The following is a 22,159-nucleotide window of genomic DNA, read 5'->3' on the forward strand; positions in this document are numbered from 1 at the left end:
ACATTTATTAAACAAAACAAACCTCCAATCAGTTCACTTGTATGTAGAATTTAGATTAAAAAAAAAAAAAAACTATATCTTAAATATTAAATACACAAAAACAGGTAATCAAAACTTTTGGATGAAAAAAAATGGGATAACTTTACTGTAGTTTTTTAAAAAAAATTTATTAGTGTATTTTTTCAAAAAATATTGCGTTTGAAAGACCGCTGCGCAAATACTGTGTGACATAAAATATTGCAACAACCGCTATTTTATTCCCTAGGGTCTCTGCTAAAAAAAATATATATATAATGTTTGGGGGTTCTAAGTGATTTTCTAGCAGAAAATACATGATTTTTACTTGTAAGCAACAAATGTCAGAAAAGATTTAGTCTTTAAATGGTTAAACTGTGAGCTTCTACACAGGGAGCTCAGTTCATTCATAAGTGTAAACATTGTATCACTTCAGGTTCTTTTTATCAGATTTGGCAGGCTGCCCAGAGGAGGGGAGAAGTCTCTTCACAGAAGTTTTCAGGCAACTTGTATTGACTTCTATTACAGAAGTCATTTGCAAGTTGATATCGGCCTTTTTTATCAGCACAATCAGCGATGCTGATTAAGTAAAAAACACCAAATATCCGCCGATATATCGGTCGATCTCTAGTGAAAGGTACTCTTTATGGAGGGATCGGGGGGTCTAAAAGACCTCAACTCCCTCCTTTGCACTTAAAAGTATTCAGATCGCCAAAAACGGCGATTCTGAATACTGTCATATTTCTTTAAATCTGCGCCATTGCCAGCCGATTAAACCGGAAGTGACGTTTTTACATAGCCGTTTCTGGCTTTGTTCCAGTCTCAGCCTAGCCGGAGGAAGTGCCGGGTCGTGGATTAGGTCTCCTGGTGGGACGGGAGGCCCGGGAAGCATGGCGGGGGGGGGGGGGACACACGTCCCCTCCCACTCCTTTAGGATAACAGACAAGCGGCTTTTAGCCCCATCCGTTATCACTAAAATGCTGACTGCAAGCTCTAAAAAGCGGTACCGGGTTGATGCCTGAGGGGTTAAACTTTTTTCCTATGTCCAATTTACTGCAAGGCCAATCATGGTAACATTATGTATTGTTACACCCATGCTAGAAATCCACTTATTGTTTGTATGTTGTATTCCTATTGGCTTATTATTATTTTCCTGCAGGGCCAGGTTTGGATAAACGGCTTCAACATTGGGAGATACTGGCCTGCTCGAGGGCCACAGATTACCCTGTATGTACCCAGCAATATTCTGAGCCTGTCGCAACCGAATCGCATCACTATACTGGAACTAGAACATGCTCCAGACTGGCCCACGGCCATCTTTCTGGACCGACCCATCCTGAACGGCACTTTACCAGGAAGATGAGATTCTGCCATGCCCATCTACTGAGGTTCATCGTCAATCTTCAACAGCACAAAATACGATTTTATTATAATGTCACATCAAAGTCTGAAACCTTGCTTCAAAGTGTTATTGTTCATAGTTGGACAGCTGAGATCTGTGGCCAGGGAAATAAATATCCTATGCCGTTCTGCCAATTCGGTCACGAGATATAAAAGTTTCCGGTTCATAATCAATAAGTGTGAAGCCTGGTAGAACCAGAAATGGGCAAGCTGTGGTCCTCTGGGAACCAGAGGACTACAAGTCCAAGCAGGCTGCAGCTATGGTATTGCTGGGACTTGTTTGCTAAGAGTTTGAAGGCCACAGGTTGATCAGATTTGACCCAGAGGTGCACAGTGCCAACAACCATCTCTGCTAATGGCGGGCAATGACCATGTAAATAATAAAATTCACTATATTCTAAAAGACTCTGTGCAAGGCAGATATTGTATCCTTAAAGAACTCGTAGATCTTGTGACTCTCCAGCTGTATTGACCAACAGCTTTTAATGTACATCTATGTGCATCATAAGACTAACATTCCAGCTGACCATTGTTAGGGAGGAGGGCTTCCACAAGAGTATTTATGCAGTACATATACATGGCAACATGCTGGTTAGCCACTGGGGTCTTGGTTTTGATTCCCCCCATTCATTATGCATGGAGTCTGTATGTTCTGCCTTTGTGTGGGTGTCACAAACTGGTGTCTGAATAAGCATACGCTGGTCTGACATTTTTATGCAGAAGAAAAGGGCAGATAATAGCAAACTACTAAATAGGACACCAACAATACTAGATCGACGGCACAAAACATATACAACAGTGGCGGCCCGTCCATAGGGGGCGCTCGGGCGCCACCCTCCTACAGGCAAGTCACAAAAAAAATGTAAAATAATTTTTAAAAATGGCCCTTTAAAAAAAATAATAAATAAATAAAAAAAGGTCCTTAAGTGCACTGTGTTCGGGCGCCAGACACGGTGCACTATAGGAAGCGCCACGTCTATGTAATCAGGAGATTGCAGGCGCGGCGCTTCATTTGCGGGCTTCTGCTCCGTCTTGTGGCGCGTTCTGAAGCACCGAGCAGCTTCTGCCCGGCACCCATAGTATCTAATACTACAGCCGGGTGGTTTCATTGACATCCGAGTTGGATGTCACTTCTGGTTCTCTCTCTCCCATTGCGCCCAAGAGAGAAAAACGGAAGTATGAGATGCGGACTTCTCCACCGCCGCTGCCCACTGAAGGAGACACAACAGGAGGAGAGGACGCCAGAGCAAGGTAAGTGCCGATCCGGACCTCCCGCGGAGAACGCAGGACACATTGAATACAGGCTGCATTTTATGGGACAGTGAGGCTGCATAATATGGGCACAGTAGCTGTATTTGATGGCACAGTGGGAGCGTTTGATATGGCACAATGGCTGCGTTTGATGGGCTTTTTTTTTTTCAGTTTGTTTGCGCCCCCCCACAAATTTTGAGCACCAGCCGCCACTGTATGACAAGCTTGTATGTATATGCACTGATTTGGAAAGAATAACAAAAAAAAAAAAGTTGAAAGGCTGATCTGCAAGTACAGTCCCAATATTTAATGGCTGTAGCCATAGAATAAAGCTAAATTTAAGGCAAGCAGGCAAATAAGCCGATTTATCTGAAAGAGGATTTTGTAAATCTGTGGTCAGTTTAGTAATCCAGGTACCCAGACCAAAAAGACTTTAACCTGGACCTCAAGGGCAGCACCAGTATAAGTTGGTCAGGAGCACTCCTTAATAAAAAAAAAAAAAACAGAATCTGCCTGGTGTGACAGTAAAGGAGCAGCGGCATTCTAATAAGGTCATCACTCTGTTCTGCTCCTTTTCTTTTTTTTGGTATATACTGTATATCGTTCTTCCATGTGTCTTCTGTCTGGCTACATCACAGGCTCTTTTCCTCCTCTGGGAGGTAGGCAGATTATTAATGTTGCAGAGAATGGCACTGCATAATGACATGGCACCAATTCCTGCAGCGTTCTTTCATGATCCTATGGCGGGTTGATCGTTTAACCCCAGGGGGTGGGTTCCTAAAGCCCTGGAATCATTTAGCCCAGAAAAGTATCAGTGCTAGATCCGAGATTGGTGAGCCTGTGGGGTACAATGGTGGAGATAGGGGGAGAATTGCAGTGGGAGCCGTTTATTGTACAGGCATTGCATTTCTTTTTTTTTTTCGAAAATGTTCCTCAGCTGCACATACTTTCCCTTGCATTTGTCCGCCGAGCTTCGTTCAGCTGCTAAAAGAGACAAGAAATGCCCCATACTTTTGGGCAGGAGTATGCGTCTCACGCCCTTTTATCCTATCAGATATGGCTGGTTCCTGGTCTTTGCTCCAGCACTGGGGGGTGGGGAGACCGTCCTTAGCCTAGTGTACAGAGGGATTCCTCTCTATGCTCAAAAAATGGGGGGTGATAAAGAAAAGGTGGGTGCATGTTGCTGAGGAGGGGAGGTAGGTGTATCATTGCTTTGCACATCAGGTTTTATTTAACCACTTGCTTACTGGGCACCTAAACCCCCATCCTGCCCAGATCAATTTTCAGCTTTTAGCACTGTCACTCTTTGAATGACAATTGCGCGGTCATACAACACTGTACCCAAATTATTTATCATTTTTTTCCCCAACAAATAGAGCTTTCTTTTGGTGGTATTTGATCACCTCTGGGTTTTTTATTTTTTGTTAAAATTTCTTTAAAAAAGACCGATATTTAAAAAAAAAAAATACAAAACCGTTTTATATTTTGTTAATAAATTTTGCAAACAGGTTATTTTTCCCCTTCATTGATGTACGCTGATGAGGCTGCACTGATGGGCACCGATAGGGTGCACTGATAAGGCGACACCGATGGGCACTGGTAGGTGACACTGATAGGCAGCACTGCTAGGTGGCACTGATTGGAACCACTGGTGGGCATTGATAGGTGGCACTGATTGCTGGCACTTATGTACTGGTGGGCACTGATTCGTGGCACTGGCAGGCGGTACTGGTGGACACATGAGGCGGCTTCTCCTCTTCAGGACCAATGTCTCTTCAACAGAAGCTGGTGATCAGCTTTTTTTTCTCCTCACGCTGTCAGTGTGAGAAGAAAAAAAAAAAACAGATTACCGATCTTCTGTTTACATCACGTGATCAGCTGTCATTGGCTGACAGCTGATTATGTGGTAAGGGGCCGGGATCGATACTCTGATCTGTGATCACCTGAGTCTCATTGACTCGGGTGATCACAGCGCGTGCCGATCATGCGAAGGGAAGGACGTCTATTGACGGCCTCCCGGCAAAGCAGATCCGCATTGTAGCTGTAGCAGCTATAGCGCGGATCTGAAGCAGTCAACAACAAAAAAGGTGTGCCAAAGCTCAACTAATACTCCAAAACAATATTTTGTTGGAAATCCATATTGCCCACAAGGTAACAACCACATAAGCATTTCAGCCCAATTGGCTTTAGTAGGATCTCACCAAACATCACTCATCCGATAGCTCAGTAAAGGATAAAAAAAAACCCCCACATTTCTCAAAATCTGTAATATAGTAATAAATATTTATTCAGTAGATGCCGTTGGCTAAAATTGTGATGGATAACAAGAATTTCTTAATTAGTCAGCCTGTCCACTATCTCACTTCATTTGTGTGAGCAGAAATGTCTGGCTTTGAGAATGTTAATCCAAGCCTTCCAGAGCACCAAGAGACCCCCCTTATCTCTAAGTGGAAGTTCAACTGTCTGAAAGTCCAGGCATTTGGAACCCCTGCAGTGCCAGGACTTCTCTTGGGGTCCCCCACATGGCGCGGTGCACCCCTTGATCTTACTTTCAGGACATTACTATTAGCACAGGAAGGTTACAAAGTTCCTTGAGTGCTCCGGAGGTCTGATATAAGGAACTCTTTAGTAAAGAACTTGGCTCTTCGTTTCTTAAGCTGACAGCACTTTCAATATTCTTATTCATTGGTTTTTCACTTAGAAAACCTTGTTGTACATGCCCCTGTGATTTCAAACCAGGAATGGAAGACTCCTCCAGCGTAGTAGTAATGACATGATGAGGAGAGACCACACACGGAGCCAATTTCTAAACTCATATGTATGTTCACAGGCTCCTTATCTCACAGTTCATGGACACACCATCTCCTCACAAGTAGTTACTTCTGAGATTTGCTGGACTGGCTCCGGCGATGTTCCTGTAAACAGCGAGTAGAACAGAAGGAGAAATCGAGGTATTCAAAAGGCACTTTTCCTAAAAGAGACTCTCCGCATAGCCAGCATCTCCTGCAAAAAAAAAAAAAATCGAAAAAGGTCAGGTGCATGCTGGAAGCTAGAATGTATAGCCTAGTGTGATACCATAAAAACAATTATAGAACATTGCAGAACTGAATTCTCATAAACAAGTGCAGCGGCAAAAGGTAATCCAGCCATTCAGCTAATCTGTTAATACTATGAACTGCATATAAAGATTTCACATTTCTATGTTCACTCAGCAGTTAAAGTGGTAGTAAATTCTATTAAAAGGAAAAAAAAAAAAAAAAGCCCCCCCTGCAGATTAATGTCATGGTATGCTAGAATGCACTGCATGCTAACACATTTAAGGCTGGATTCACACCTATGCATTTTTAGTGCTTTTTGCATTTTACAGATTTGCACTACAGTCCATTTAACATGATTTCCTATGGAACATGTTCTGTAGTGCAAATCTGCAAAATGCAAAAAGCACTAAAAATGCCATAGGTGTGAATCCAGCCTAAGGCAAACATGCCTGTAAAACAAAGCCCTCCAGCGGCGTGTCGGCTCCATTGTCAGCTCAGGTTCACGGGCGTTCTGGCCTGGGCAGCGATGATTTTACTCCTGCAGATGCCTACAAGAGTCACGGTTTATGGCACAGCACTCTGAATGGACGGCGCGGTCGGTGACATTAACAGTTGAAGCAGCCAGTGGTATCTCCTAAATGGTGCAAGTTTAGGAGATATTCACTGTACCACAGATAAGCCTTATTATAGGCTTAACTAACACTAGATACACCATGACCTAGAGCAGTGGGAACTTGATAAAAAACAAAACCCTCCTAGCTGCTATGGCAGTGCCAAGCGGTGAGCTGCTTCTGCAAATTACAGCTCACTACTCCTCTAAATGACCCAACAAGTCACCCTTTTCCTTGCTGGTTTCTGCCTTCATGTCAAAGCATCCTCCTGCGTGAAGGGTAACATTAGAAAGTAATATTTCACCAAAAGAGTAGTGGATGATTGAAATAGACTTCCGGCAGAAGTCTATCAGTAATAGGTGAATTTAACCCCTTCAGGACAAAAGGTACAACAAAACATACCTTAACACAGATTTGTTGTTTTTACCTGTAGCAGGGCCCAGAAACAGCACCAATTTTGCTTTTTTTTTTTTTTTTTTTATAAAATATCCTACCTAAAACATAGGAACACCAACAGTAAAGTAAAAATGCTTTTATTTTTTTTAAACCCATCTAAAATCCACTGACCCTGGTTTTGAGTATGGCCTTTGACCCTAACCTAGATCAAACCCTCACTTAGCTATTTTATCTTTATTTTACACAACTTTGGTTTACACTTTTCTTCTCTAGCAAGGGAAAAAAGATACAATGCGTCTTTTTCTTCATTCAAAAGGAGGAAAAATAAAATAAATAATAATAAAAAGAAAAAACAGGGCGGGTTATACAGTGACTGATCACTCATAGCTAATCACAGTGATCAGGTGATCAGGAACGGTCCACCCAGCTCCTGATCATTAGTAGGAGACTCTGTAACTGTGACAGCTCAGTCAGTCTCTGTGCTGGGAGTGCACTGTGCAGCACACTTTCAGGAAAAACATATACAGTATCTGACAAAAGTGAGTACACCCCTCACATTTTTGTAAATATATTATATTTTTTCATGTGACAACACTGAAGAAATGACACTTTGCTACAATGTAAAGTAGTGAGTGTACAGCTTGTATAACAGTGTAAATTTGCTGTCCCCTCAAAATAACTCAACACACAGCCATTAATGTCTAAACTGCTGGCAACAAAAGTGAGTACACCCCTAAGTGAAAATGTCCAAATTGGGCCCAATTAGTCATTTTCCCTCCCCGGTATCATGTGACTCGTTAGTGTTACAGGGTCTCAGGTGTGAATGGGGAGCAGGTGTGTTAAATTTGGTGTTATCGCTCTCACTCTCTCATACTGGTCACTGGAATTTCAACATGACACCTCATGGCAAAGAACTCTCTGAGGATCTGAAAAAAATTATTGTTGCTCTACATAAAGATGGCCTAGGCTATAAGAAGATTGCCAAGACCCTGAAACTGAGCTGCAGCACGGTGGCAAAGACCATACAGCAGTTTACCAGGACAGGACAGATTCCACTCAGAACAGGCCTCGCCATGGTCGACCAAAGAAGTTGGGTGCACGTGCTCAAAGTCATATCCAGAGGTTGTTTTTGGGAAATAGATTTATGAGTGCTGCCAGCATTGCTGCAGAGGTTGAAGGGTTGGGGGGTCAGCCTGTCAGTGCTCAGACCATACACCGCACACTGCATCAAATTGGTCTGCATGGCTGTTGTCACAGAAGGAAGCCTCTTCTAAAGATGATGCACAAGAAAGCCCACAAACGGTTTGCTGAAGACAAGCAGACTAAGGACATGGATTACTGGAACCATGTCCTGTGGTCTGATGAGACCAAGATAAACTTATTTGGTTCAGATGGTGTCAAGTGTGTGTGGCGGCAACCAGGTGAGGAGTACAAAGACAAGTGTGTCTTGCCTACAGTCAAGCATGGTGGTGGGAGTGTCATGGTCTGGGGCTGCATGAGTGCTGCCGGCACTGGGGAGCTACAGTTCATTTAGGGAACCATGAATGCCAACATGTACTGTGACATACTGAAGCAGAGCATGATCCCCTCCCTTTGGAAACGTGGCCGCAGGGCAGTATTCCAACATGATAACGACCCCAAACACACCTCCAAGACAACCACTGCCTTGCTAAAGAAGCTGAGGGTAAAGGTGATGGACTGGCCAAGCATGTCTCCAGAACTAAACCCTATTGAGCATCTGTGGGGCATCCTCAAAACGGAAGGTGGAGGAGCGCAAGGTCTCTAACATCCACCAGCTCCGTGATGTCGTCATGGAGGAGGGGAAGAGGACTCCAGTGACAACCTGTGAAGCTCTGGTGAACTCCATGCCCAAGAGGGTTGTTAAGGCAGTGCTGGAAAATAATGGTGGCCACACAAAATATTGACACCCTGGGCCCAATTTGGACATTTTCACTTAGGGGTGTACTCACTTTTGTTGCCAGCGGTTTAGACATTAATGGCTGTGTGTTGAGTTATTTTGAGGGGACAGCAAATTTACACTGTTATACAAGCTGTACACTCACTACTTTACATTGTAGCAAAGTGTCATTTCTTCAGTGTTGTCACATGAAAAGATAGAATAAAATATTTACAAAAATGTGAGGGGTGTACTCAATTTTGTGAGATACTGCATGTGGCCCCACGAAGAAAGACCTTCGGTAAGGCAGCCTATGTGCTTCAATAAAAGGGGTTAAACATGTTTGACATAACCTTAGTCTATCCCCAAAAAAAAAAAAAAAAAAAGCAGGCTGACTGGACCATTTGCGTCTTTTTCTGCAGGAGGATCAGTCCACCAAAAACTGAGGTTTCAATTTTCAGATGCTGAAGAATTTAAACATCTGGACAGTTTCTTATATCTTTCTTTCAGAGAATTTGGGGGCTCTTACACACCCTGCGGGATTTTTTTTTCTTTATTTTTAATTTGTATATATTATGGAGAATGTAACATGAGGAGGAGGAACAGAAAGGTTGAAGAGAACACACAAATCTCCAGGGTGTGCAGGAACAAAGTCGGAATTATGGCAGAGGGATCTTGCTGATGGAGTAAAACTACAATTTTCCTTCCTAACTGCAGAATGGTTGACATGAGATATCAGAAGCACTGATGAGGGAGGTCGCCCAAAAAAAGTTCAGGCGCTACTTTTGGGCGCCATGTTTCCCGCTATGCGGGTCGCCATGATTGCAGCGCAATTTATCACGTGACAATTGCGGCAGACCCACATTGCGATTTGAGGGGTCATTCAAATGAATGGCATCTCAAATGCAAGTCCCAGGATTTGTCATTCACACTTCGGCGCTTTCAAATCGCGGGCAGATTCAAAACGCTGAAGTGTGAATGCTGGCCATACACTATACGAAAAATCATTCAAACCCATTTTTGAAAAACAAACGTTCGACCGTGAGAGCAAACGATAGTACCATCATGTAATGACTGATAAATCGTTCAATGAAATAAATGAAACAGTTTTTTATACGTTTTTTTCACATATACCTATTGCAAAAGTCTGGACGGGAAACGCATTACCTTTCAATTTAACATTTGTTCGGCAGAAAATTTCCAAACTTGTCCATCGTTTTTTCAGCTCAAAAACATCCCTACCGATCTGTGCCCATTAACTGGCTGAAAAACGGAAGAACTGTCTAAATGACCGAATTTCGGCTGATTTTTCGTATAGTGTATGGCCAGCAAAACTATAACTGGAGCACTCAAAATCTGGTACAGCCGTGCATGGCAGCCAATCGTCTTCTAACTTCAGCTTGTTCAATTGAGCTTTGACAATAAAACTTGGAAGCCGATTGGTTTGTAAGCAGGGCTGCACGCGATTTTGCACGCCCAGTCTTTGAAAGTAAAGGACTCTCTGGGAGTTATTCACTCAGTCAGCAGACTTGATAGATTTGTATTGTGAGGATGAGCGGTAAAGAGAATATATTGTGTAGCACTACACAGCAGGAAAGAGAGCCAGGGGTATAAGAAGAGCAAAGATGGCTGCCCCCATGTACATATAATTACAAACAATACATAGAAAAAAGTTTTTTAAAAATGATAGCATGCAACAATAAAATGATATTCAATTCAGCCCAGGTTCACACTATAGCGATCTCAGACATCGCATGTGATTTGCACCCGCACCGCAGGCGCCGATCACATGCGATGTCTGTGCGATGTGAGTTCAGCCATACAGTTGTATGGTTGAACTCGCAGAAAAAAAAAAAAAAAAAAAGGAGTGTAGGGACTTTTTTCCCCGCACTGGAATCGGATCACATGGGTGTTCTCACTCATGCGATCCGATGCCTGTCCGAATACACAGTTCGCACTGCGATCTGTGAACTGATCTGGGGGTGTCATTTACATTGTATTGACACTTCCAGCGGTTCGCAGAGGGCTGTGTGAACTGTCTGCAGGAGAGATGCGATGTGGGAACCGGCGCTGGAATCGTGCTGGTTCCCGCATCACTACAGTGTGAACCCGGGCTCAAGCTAGAACCCCCTCCTCTTATAGTCTCAGCTAGGTGTCAACAATCCCTACCTTCCATTACTCCCAGCGGTCTCTTTGCCGAGGCTGAGCTGAGCAGCCAATCTACGTTCTGCTGCCAGAGCTCTCTGTAAAGAAAACAGAAGGATGTCAAAGACTGAAAGCTCCAAAAAGATGTATCCAAGGAGGTGCTGGACTTTTAATACCTATTATTTCAATAGCACAGACAAAACATTATCATTCAACAAAGCAAGAATCCCCTTCAGTAGATGGTCATAATGCGATTAAAAAAAAGACAACCAAAAGCACCAAACTAAATGAAGAAAGAGTTCAAGTCACTAACGATTTACAATATAATCAAAAGCAACCAACGCGTTTTGGGGGCAAACGCGCTTCCCCCTTCATCAGGGCTAGGAATCACCAGATTTCATTTCTTTTCGATTTCTTAACTTGTAGGATATCCATGAATGTTTCCCCCCAATACTAGTAGATGCATTTAACACAATTCAGTCTGGTTAAAGAATTCACTGAGTCCACTAAAAGTGGTTATAAAAAAAGGCAAGTTTCTTTTTCCGAAAAAAAAAAAATATATATATATATATATAAAAAAGGTTATTTTTTTTTAAAAAGGTTTTTACCTTAAAAAAGGTAAAAAAACCTTCAGCCTTTACAATCACTTTAACCACTTGACAACTGGGCACTTAAACCCCCTTCCTAACCAGACCAATTTTCAGCTTTTGGTGCTCTCACATTTTGAATGACAATTACTCAGCCATGCAACACTGTATCTATATGAAATTTTTGTCCTTTTTTTTTTACACAAATGGAGCTTTCTTTTGGTGGTATTTAATCACCGCTGGGTTCTTTATTTTTTGCGCCGTAAAAGAAAAAAGACCGAAAAATCTGTAAAAAAATGCATTTTTCTTCATTTCTGTTATAATATTTTGCAAATTAGTAATTTTTCTTCATATATTTTGGCCAAAATTTATACCGCTACATATCTTTGGTAAAAATAACCCAAATCGGTGGATATTATTTGGTCTTTGTGAAAGTTATAGAGTCCAAAAGCTATGGTGCGAATATCTGAAAATTGATCACACCTGAAGTACTGACGGCCTATCTAATTTCTTGAGACCCTAACATGCCAGAAAAGTACAAATACCCCCCAAATGATACCTTTTTGGAAAGAAGACATTCCAAGGTATTTAGAAAGATGCATGGTGAGATTTTTGAAGTTGTAATTTTTTCCCACAATTCTTTGCAAAATCAAGGTTTTTTTTTTACTTTTTTTTTTTCCCACAAAATTGTCATATTAGCAGGTTATTTCTCACACACCACATATGCATACCACAAATTACACCCCAAAACACATTCTGCTATTACTCCCGAGTACGGCGATACCACATGTGTGAGACTTTTACACAGCGTGGCCACATACAGAGGCCCAACATGCAGGGAGCACCTTCAGGCGTTCTGTAGCTCCCAGGCCAATTCTGACATTTCTCTCCTACATGTAAAAATCATCATTTATTTGCTAGAAAATTACATAGAACCCCAAAACATTATATATGTTTTTTAGCAAAGACCCTAGAGAATACAATGGCGGTCGTTGCAACTTTTTATCTCGCACGGTATTTGCGCGTTTTTTTTGGGAAAAAAACTGTTTTGTGCTTTACAAAAACCAAAACAGTAAAGTTAGCCTAATGTTTTTGCATAATGTGAAAGATGAAGTTATACTGAGTAAATAGATACCCAACATGTCACCTTTCAAAATTGCACGCGCTTGTGGAATGGCGCCAAACTTTGCTACTCAAAAATCCCCATAGGCGACGCTTTAAAATTTTTTACTGGTTACGAGTTACAGAGGAGGTCTAGGGCCAAAATTATTACTCTCGCTCTACCGATCGCAGCGATACCTCACATGTGTGGTTTGAACACGGTTTTCATATGTGGGCGGGACTTACGTATGCGTTCGCTTCTGCATGCGAGCACGCAGGGACAGGGGCGCTTTAAAATTTTTTAATTTTTTTTATTGTTCATTTTACTTTATTTATTTTAGTTTGATGCTTTTTTCCAAAAAAAAAAAAATTTTTGACCACTTTTATTCCTATTACAAGGAATATAAACATCCTTGTAATAGGAATATGGCATGACAGGTCCTCTTTACAGTGAGATATGGGGTCAATAAGACCCCACATCTCACCTCTAGGCTGGGAAGCCTGAAATAAAAAAAAAAAAAAAAAAAAAAAAAACGATCCTGGCTTCGATCGTAGCGGTGAGTCGGTAGAAGCGCGGGAGGGGGGGACATCCCCTCTCGCCTCCCGTAAGAACGATCAAGCAGTGGAACAGCTGCTATGATCGTTCTCATGGTGTAGGGAATCGCCGGCTGAAAAAGCCGATATCTGAATGATGCCTGTAGCTGCAACCATCATTCAGATATCTCCGCACAAAGTCAAGGACGTTGTATGACGGCCGGTGGGCGGGAAGTGGTTAAAACGCATTTTTTTTTTAACACAAAGTTGTCCATTTATACAATATTTCTACCACATAACATGTACATACCAAAAATGACACCCCAAAATAGATTCCCCTGCTCCTCCTGAGTACGGCGATACCACATGTGTGAGACTTCCACAGCCTGGCCACATACAGAGGCCGAGTACAGCTGAGCATGGCTCGGTATGGCGGGGTATTGCGGAGTATGGCGGGGTATGGCGGGGTATTGCGGAGTATGGCAGGGTATTGCGGAGTATGGCGGGGTATTGCGGAGTATGGCGGGGTATTGCGGAGTATGGCGGGGTATTGCAGAGCATGGCGGAGTATGGCGGGGTATTGCGGAGTATGGCGGGGTATTGCAGGGTATTGCAGGGTATGGCAGAGTATGGCAGAGTATGGCGGGGTATGGCGGGGTATGGCGGGGTATGGCGGGGTATTGCGGAGTATGGCGGGGTATGGCGGGGCATGGCGGGGCATGGCAGAGTATGGCGGGGGCATGGCAGAATATGGCGGGGGCATGGCAGGGTATGGCGGGGGCATGGCAGGGGCATTGCAGAGTATGGCGGGGGCATTGCAGAGTATGGCGGGGGAATTGCAGAGTATTGCACAGCATTGCAGAGTATTGTGGGGGCATTGCAGAGTATTGTGGGGGTATTGCAGAGTACTGCACAGCATTGCAGAGTATTGTGGGGGTGTTGCAGAGTATTGCACAGCATTGCAGAGTATTGTGGGGGTGTTGCAGAGTATTGCACAGCATTGCAGAGTATTGTGGGGGTGTTGCAGAGTATTGCACAGCATTGCAGAGTATTGTGGGGGTATTGCAGAGTATTGTGGGGGTGTTGCAGAGTATTGCTCAGCATTGCAGTGTAGTGGGGATGGCTGAGCATGGATGGATGGATGCCTGGATGTCTCTGTGCAGCGCTGTGGGCACTACACATACAGCCCACAGCGCTGCAGACATCCATCCATCCCCCTCCCCGCTCACTGTGTACCGATCGGTACACAGGCGGGGAGGAGAGGAACCGGCGTCATCAGATGACGCCGGTCTGTTTACATGTGATCGCGCCGTCATTTGACGGCGCGATCACATGGTAAACGGCCGCGATCAGCGGCCATTTACCGGGATCCGTGATGTGCCGGGTCCTCTGGACCCGGCGGTCACGGATGTGTTCGGGTGCGCGCCCCAGGGGGCGCGCGAGAGGGGAATTCTGGGAGGACGTCATAGTACGTCCACCCAGAGTTATCCAACCGCCCTGCAGCCGTCATTCGGCTATGGGCCGGTTGGTAACTGGTTAAAAACAGCACAGGCAAAGGATTCCATTGCAAAACATCAAAACTGTTTCGATGTTCAAAATGCCTACCCTATTCTAAAGCCTCGTACACACACGATGCGATTGTTGGCAGGGGATTGTCTGTTGACAGACTGTTGGCCTAAAATCTGGCCCTTTGTAAGCTAATTTTGACAATTGTTGTCCAACTTTCTGCCAACAAATGTTGGATGACAGGCTAGTAAATTGTCGGCGGACAACGGCTCCACGTCAGATTTTTGTATGGTCAGTACACAAATCCGTCACACAAATGTTGAACGTACAAACACGAATGCTCGGAATCAATGCTCACCAAACACAAAAATTAGCAGAAAGGGCCTAAAGGGTGGCTCTCAAGAGCTGAAATTCCTCGTAGTACGTCACTACGTTCGTGTTTGTTGGCCGACAATTGTGTACCGTTAGTATGCAAGATAAGTTCCAGGCACACGCCCTGAAGACAAAAATCAGACACTCGGTTGGCCAACAATCTGATCGTGTGTACCAGGCTTTAGGATGGAATGATGAAAAAGAATCAGTGAAAATCAACTCTGAAATGTCTCACCTTCTCCCGGTCACTCATTGCTGCAAATCTTTTCTTCTCAGCCTCCTCGGCCTCCCTCCTCAGCCTCTCTTCCTTCTCCTCCTTCTCTTTCTGCTTTCGCAGGGATTTCTGAGCTTTCTTCTTTTCAGCCCGGCGAGCCTCCGCCTCCTCTGAGATGGGTCCTGGGATCTGAGTCCACCAAAAAAAAAAAAAAAAAGTTCAAGGACACGTATTATTGAAGGGCTAAAAGGTCAAAATTAACTGGAGGAAAAAATCTTCTGCCCTGCTACCGAAAACTATGGGGGTAAAGAGACCAGCTGGGTCATTAAAGTGTATGTAAAGCCAAAGCTTTTTTTTTTTTTTTTTTTTTTTTTATAGAATACTGTTATAGAATACAGAAGGATAGACCCTCTTTATTGCAGGGTGTGTACCAACTAGGTAGTGTCACCCTCGCGATGATTGGTCCTAGTGAAGTGATGAAAAATCTGAAACGTGTTGTCACAAGAACAGGAGGTGAAGAGAAATTATCTAATGCATACTTTGGTGATATCTCATCTTAGATCTCGCTGTGCCTCTGGGACAGGAAGTAAAGGAAAAATCTCTCCAACTGGACAGAGTCTTTACCATACCCTACTCTAAGGCTACCTTCACACATGTACAGTGTGAATTCCCTCTCTGTTTCCACTGCGAATTTCCTAAGCAGCTGTTCAGATGCAAATTTTAGGAGCCGGCGGCCACTGGCATCTTTAACATTGGCTGGTTAAGGAGCGCCGGGAAAAAAAACGGCGTTGGATCCCCCCCCTCCCCTAAAAATCTATACCAGACCCTTATTTTATTTTTTTTTTTCAGGTTAGGTGGTGGCAGCGGGCATCGTGGTTAATGATGAATCTTCACCGGGGATATTGTTTTTCATTTTTAATAAAGGAATTGTCGAAAACTTGTGTTGGGTCTTGACTCACTTTTTTAGTGAATGGGTAGAGGTACTACGTACCTCATACTCATTCATGTGTTGGGGGGGGGGGATGGGGGCTCGATCTGCTCTGCGGGCCCCAGATTCCGATAAGCCCCTTGCCCGCAGACCCCCCCAACCACTGGCCATGGTTGTGGGAAAGAGGCCCTTGCTCCAAGCACACCCCCCCCATGTTGAGGGCATGTGGCCTGGTAGGGTTGAGGAGGGGGGGGCACGCTCGCCCCCCCCCCTCCCTTTTTGGCCTGCTAGGCTGCATGCTTAGACAAGGGTCTGGCATGGATTTTAGGGGGACCCCATGCCGCTATTGTACAAAATTTGGGCATGGGGGTTCCCCTCAAAATCCATACCAGACCTAAGATAAAAATATTAAAAGATAACCATGAATAATGGCCTCAGAATTATCGCTGTATGGCAATACGCAACATAGGTAGCGCACAACTTCATACGTCGGCGCCCCCAACGCATGTGTTTATGCTTGTATGGGTGTGTAAGGGGGTAAAATTAATTTTTTTTTAATTTTTACAGGTGTCCACTAGACCCCTAATGTCTTACCTGCCTTCCACTGAAGATTGTGCTTCATTAGCTAAACTCCCAGCCATAGAGGCCGGGGAAATTGAAAGCCAAACTCAGAAATGACGTATTGCGTGCAGGGGTGGCCCGTCTATTAAAAGGTGCACAGGCGCCGCCCCCCTTGTCCATCACCACCTCCCCTATCCATGTGTCCGACCCCTTTCAGAACACCGGTGCATGAATTCCAACGGGGAGGGGCTGTTTTTTTGAAGCACCAATTAGAGCCAGAGGCACTAAAAGGCTTAAATATAGGGTGGGCTCGGGTCGATCCCACCCTGGTGTGTTACAACAGCGAATGAATATTTGCTGTTGTAACACTGATCATCCTCCCGGCCAATCAGGAAGCAGGTTTTGACACTGGTCACCCAATTGACTGAAAAGGACAGGCGATCTTATTTGATGCCTAGGAGGAGGAGGGAAGGAGCTGGAAGCTGCCATGGAGGAGAGGACCCACAGCCGAGCTGCTGCACCATGCTGCCTGCCTGCCAATTTGTAGTCTCCTCTTTCCCTAGTGGCACCCGCCATAGGGTCCTGGGCCCACAGAACCCAAGAGTCACGGTGTGGGCACACTACAGGAAGTCCATCAACCACCTGACAGCCGGCTTGTCAGATTTACACAGCAGCCAGGAGTTGGTTAACTCCGCACTGCTGCCGATGTATAGGTTAGTAACAGCAAAAGAGTTAAACTACTTTTAGTTCACACTCTTGCCAATTGGCATAGTACAGCACCCCAATGTCTGCTTCTCTCACCAATGACTCATCTGTCAAGCACAGGCAGAGAATCATCTCCAGACCTTTTGTACAGGGAAGCAATTTGTTGCCTGGTTACTGACACGTTTAGCGGATATTCAGAAACTAGAAACCTGATAGAGGGGGGTGTGTGGCCTGAGGCTGTATGGCGTAAGGAGTGCAGAGTGAGAGCTCCGGGTGCCCATTCTCATCCTTTGGGGCTAAATCATCCTAATTTTTGGAACACAATACCTGATCTGCCTAGAGAACCTTCGGGACTCATGTAGCCACCGAAGCTTGCTCAGGGAGCTTTGGCGAAACTTGATTAATACCGAAATGACAAACGAGACACAGCGGAGGAAGATGGCTCCGCGCCTGCCTCGGGGGAGGAAGGCCCACCCTCCGGAGACACTACCCACATCCTCGATGCCGTCTCCCTGTGCCAAACGACCCTCACGTCCAAAATAGAGGAGGTCAAAGTAGACATTTCCCTTATCCGTCAGGACATTCATAAGCTGAGGGAGAGGGTGACCGAAACGGAGCGCAGGATCGGGAAAGTAGAAGATAACATCCCGCCATTACAGATCACCACGGAATCCAGTACCAACTTAATGCCGTCCTCAGCAAGCAGAATGACATGGAAAACAGACTCCGCCGCTGTAACCTCAGGTTCGCGGGGCTCCTGGAAAACCTCATTACCAACTTTGGCAGGGAGGCCTTCTCCACGTTCGTAGTGGAACGCGCGCACTCGCTCGCTGCAAGACCACCACCAACCGGAGCCCCTCCGTGCATCTTCATAGCGAAGCTACTAAACTACCGGGACACCATCTACCGGCACATCGCAGTATTCCCGGACTTCTCCAAGAAGGTCCAGAAGAAGAGGGCACAGTTCTCTGAAGCTAAACGACAACTGCGCAATCATCACTTGGCCTACGCCATGTTGTTCCCAGCGCGCCTCCGTGTGATTTGAGACGGCAAGGCACACTTTTTTTTGAGGACCCCTCCACGGTCATTCCATGGCTGGAGAGAAAGGACGCAGCTGCCCCTGCACCATCCTAACATCCTGGTCACATCTCACAGATGCGCCTTGCTGATCGGGACTTTCGAGACGTTTGATCCTACCATTCCCTCTGAACCGTAAGTTGACCTCGGTCTGTCCCGCCCCCCCCCCCCCCCCCCAACTACTACCCCCCTCTCTTTTTGTCCCCTTTATTTTTCTTTCCCCCTTTTTGGACATACTTGGGGCACTCTGGGCAGTGCCCCTGAACTACCCAAACTCCCTTCTCCTGATCTGGCACGGGGCAACAAGCGCACCGCCATCTTCACCCTAGTCCCCCTGATATGCACTGTCCCCCAAACGTATCCATGCAGCCACTCTCGAACAATGCACCTGCACCCCCTTAGCATCTATATGCTATCCCACATAGCACCGTTGTGCACTTCTGATAACTTTTGTTCGCCCCCAGGGACAGGCAAGAATGCATCTGGACCTCCATTCCCCATGCACTTTTCCCCCACTCCCATCAACGCAGATGCAAATCGCTGCTACATCAAGTTTTCTTTCCCTGGCCAGCAGCAACCCCCATGGCAGTGGAGGGCTGCCACAAGTTTGAACTGCCGCGCTGGGCCAGAGCTGGCAAAGTTATTTTTTTGATGTTACTGTTTACTTGCTCATTGTATTATCTGACATGTCTTACACTGCTATATACGTTTGATTATCTGCTGCTGTTTTCCCCTGGTTGCCTCCTCGCCATCATGATGCCCTGCTGGCTTGTTGCGGCTTCTATGCTGCCCTTTATGACCCACTCGTAGGGCACCATCATATACCAAACACCGGGACCCTTGTTCCACAATATGATACAGTATACAGAAATTATATTATGTGTGGGGGTGGACACGGGCCGCCCCTTGTTGATCCGACTGCACTCCCAGTCAGTACCATCACGACTATGGCGTCCCTTAAGATAGTAACGTGGAATGTGTGGGGACTGAGAGCCAAACCTAAGCGATTGGCTGTCCTCTCCCACCTCAAAGCCATGCGTGCAGATGTTTCTGTTCTAGTAGAGACTCATAACGGGTCAAATGCAGATGGCACTCAAGAAGCCTTGGGTGGGGTGGGTTTACCAGGCCCCCTACACCAATACATCTGTTGCTATCCTCATTGCCATGTGGGTACAGTTCCAACTCCACAGCCTACAGTCAGATCGACACGGCTGGTTCCTCTTCCTTCACGCCACTTTCGATGGACTTGAGGTTCTGCTCTTAGCATTTTACATCCCCCCACCATTTCAGTTTACCACTCTGAGGGAGTCAGTGACGTTCATGACCCAGCACCCCACGGTGCCCGCCATATGGTTAGGGGACTTTAACATGGTCATCAACCCTCTCCTTGACAGTTCCCATTCGCCCACCCCAACATCAACCCAACACACTTCTACTAGGTTTGGCAGGTTCCTCCTGGAATTCGCCATGACAGATACCTGGAGGCATAAGTACCCTAACACTACCGCCTATTCCTGCTTCACTCCCTCACAAGCCACAATGTCTCACATAGATATGATTATGCTGTCCCCCACTCTGATCCCGGACCTCCTTGATGTGGGATTCGGTGTCAGGTTCCTCTCAGACCATTCATCATACTGGGCTACCCTACACCTGCCCTCCACCCCTTCGATCTGCATCTGGAGGCGGAACCCATTTGGCTCACCTTCCTCACGGACTTGGAGAGTATCCAACGAGAATGGACCCATTACTTTCAATCCAATGCGGGGTCAGCTTCAGTGGGGATAGTGTGGGAGGCATTCAAACTGCATGTCCGCATGATACTTTCCATACGCATAAATAGACACAAGATCTCCTCTAAGCTTATCCTACAGCAAGCCAAGGAAAAACTAAGCTCTCTTGAGCAGGTTTTCTTGGCAGACCCATCGATCTCCAACTCTGTCCAGTTACGCTTACACTCTAGACTAACAGACCATCTACACTTTGAAAAAGCTAAACGGGTCATCTTCTTTAGTAAACAAAAAACCTTTGAGCATGGTGAACGCTCTGGCAAACTCTTGACATATATGGCCCATTTGGATTATAGCCTTCCAGTGGTGGTAAAGCTCCGTTCGGAAGCTGGAGTCATACTTGCTGACCCCGCGCAGGTGGCCCACGAGTTTAGACAATTCTACTCAGACCCATATACCTCAAAGGCTGGTCGCCACCTGAACGACCTACATCTACTTCTGCAGAACATTGACTTCCCTTCCTTCACTGACTCCCAAATAGAGCTCCTTGAGGCGCCTATCACTGAGGAATGCATAGCGGAGGCAATAGCAAGCCTACCGACATCCAAAGCCCCGGGTTCCGACGGCTACCCCCTGGAATTCTACTCCCCATTCCAAGAAATCCTCCTCCCCAAGCTACAAACACTCAACTCACACATATACGAGACTGGCACACTCCCACACACCATGGGTGAAGCCCTCATGGCCCCTATCCTGAAACCAGGAAAAGACCCCCTCTACCCTGAATCGTACCGCTCCATTTCTCTCTTACAATTAGATGTCAAAATACTGGCCAAGATCCTCGCCCTAAGACTCAATAAAGTGATACTCAGCCTCATACACGCCGACCAAACTGGATTCATGCCCAATAAAAACACTGCATTCAACCTCCGGAGGCTCTTCATGAATCTCCAAGCCACTCATGACAATGTTGGCTCCCGGGTGGTGGTTAGCCTAGATGCTGCTAAGGCATTTGATTCAGAATGAATGGAGCTACCTGTGGGAATGCCTCCGCATATTCGGCTTCGGCCCCAGATACATCAAATGGCTCCAGCTCCTCTACCAGGCTCCCACTGCCCGGATCCAGGTCAATGGCAAAATATCCAGACATAGACTGGGTGGAGGGAACCGCGCATTCATTTAAGGCTCGCCAATTCCTTAATGTCTTGCAGGACAATTTTATGGGTCAGATGGTAGACGCACCAACTAGAAATAAAACATTACTGGATCTACTGATTACCAACAATACAGACCTGAACACGGATGTGGAAATACGGGGCAATTTAGGTAACAGTGATCACAGGTCAATTAGTTTCAGTATAAATCACACAAATAGGAAACATAAAGGGAATACAAAGACACTGAATTTCAAAAGAGCCAACTTCCCTAAACTACAAACCTTGCTAAAAGGCATAAACTGGGATAAAATATTAGGAACAAAGAATACGGAGGAGAGATGGGTTTGCTTTAAGAGCATATTAAATAAGGGCATTAGCCAATGTATGCCATTGGGTAATAAATTTAAAAGAGCGAACAAAAGTCCTGGATGGCTTAACTCCAATGTAAAAATGCATATAAAAGCAAAGCAGAAGGCCTTCAAAAAATACAAGGTTGAGGGATCATCCTCAGCATTCAGACTTTATAAAGAATGCAACAGGAAATGTAAGGGTGCAATTAGGACAGCTAAGATAGAACATGAAAGACACATAGCGGAGGAGAGCAAAAAAAATCCCAAGAAATTCTTTAAGTCTGTAAACAGTAAAAAAGGGAGGACAGACCATATTGGCCCCATAAAGAATGAGGAAGGACATCTGGTTACAAAGGATGAGGAGATGGCAAAGGTATTGAATTTATTCTTCTCCTCAGTCTTCACGAGTGAATCAGGGGGCTTCAGTAACCAAAACTGCAGTGTTTATCCTCATGACACAACACAGGAAGCACCTCCATGGTTAACAGAGGACGGAACTAAAATTAGACTTGAGAAACTTAACATTAATAAATCACCGGGACCAGATGGCTTGCATCCAAGGGTACTTAGGGAACTCAGTCAA

The 22,159-nt window shown here is 45.3% G+C and overlaps 2 protein-coding genes across 5 annotated transcripts in view; one reads left to right on the forward strand and one right to left on the reverse strand.

Annotated features, from left to right (window-relative positions):
* GLB1L (galactosidase beta 1 like) overlaps positions 1 to 4,177 on the forward strand; it is a 54,926-nt gene extending 50,749 nt beyond the window's left edge. For both annotated transcript variants that reach the window (XM_073634341.1, XM_073634342.1), the window contains one exon: positions 1,175 to 4,177. In XM_073634341.1, the coding sequence (XP_073490442.1) occupies positions 1,175 to 1,378 (204 nt within the window). In that variant the 3' untranslated portion in view covers positions 1,379 to 4,177. The remainder of the gene's footprint in view (positions 1 to 1,174) is intronic.
* Positions 4,178 to 4,931: 754 nt separating this feature from the next.
* ANKZF1 (ankyrin repeat and zinc finger peptidyl tRNA hydrolase 1) overlaps positions 4,932 to 22,159 on the reverse strand; it is a 55,090-nt gene continuing 37,862 nt past the window's right edge. For all 3 annotated transcript variants that reach the window (XM_073634339.1, XM_073634338.1, XM_073634340.1), the window contains 3 exons: positions 15,090 to 15,257; positions 10,779 to 10,852; positions 4,932 to 5,670 (listed from right to left, as the gene is read on the reverse strand). In XM_073634339.1, coding sequence (XP_073490440.1) covers positions 5,544 to 5,670; positions 10,779 to 10,852; positions 15,090 to 15,257 — 369 coding nt within the window. In that variant the 3' untranslated portion in view covers positions 4,932 to 5,543. The remainder of the gene's footprint in view (positions 5,671 to 10,778; positions 10,853 to 15,089; positions 15,258 to 22,159) is intronic.

The sequence above is a fragment of the Aquarana catesbeiana genome, linkage group LG06 (genome assembly GCF_042186555.1).
Source record: "Aquarana catesbeiana isolate 2022-GZ linkage group LG06, ASM4218655v1, whole genome shotgun sequence".
Classification (NCBI taxonomy): Eukaryota; Metazoa; Chordata; class Amphibia; order Anura; family Ranidae; genus Aquarana; species Aquarana catesbeiana.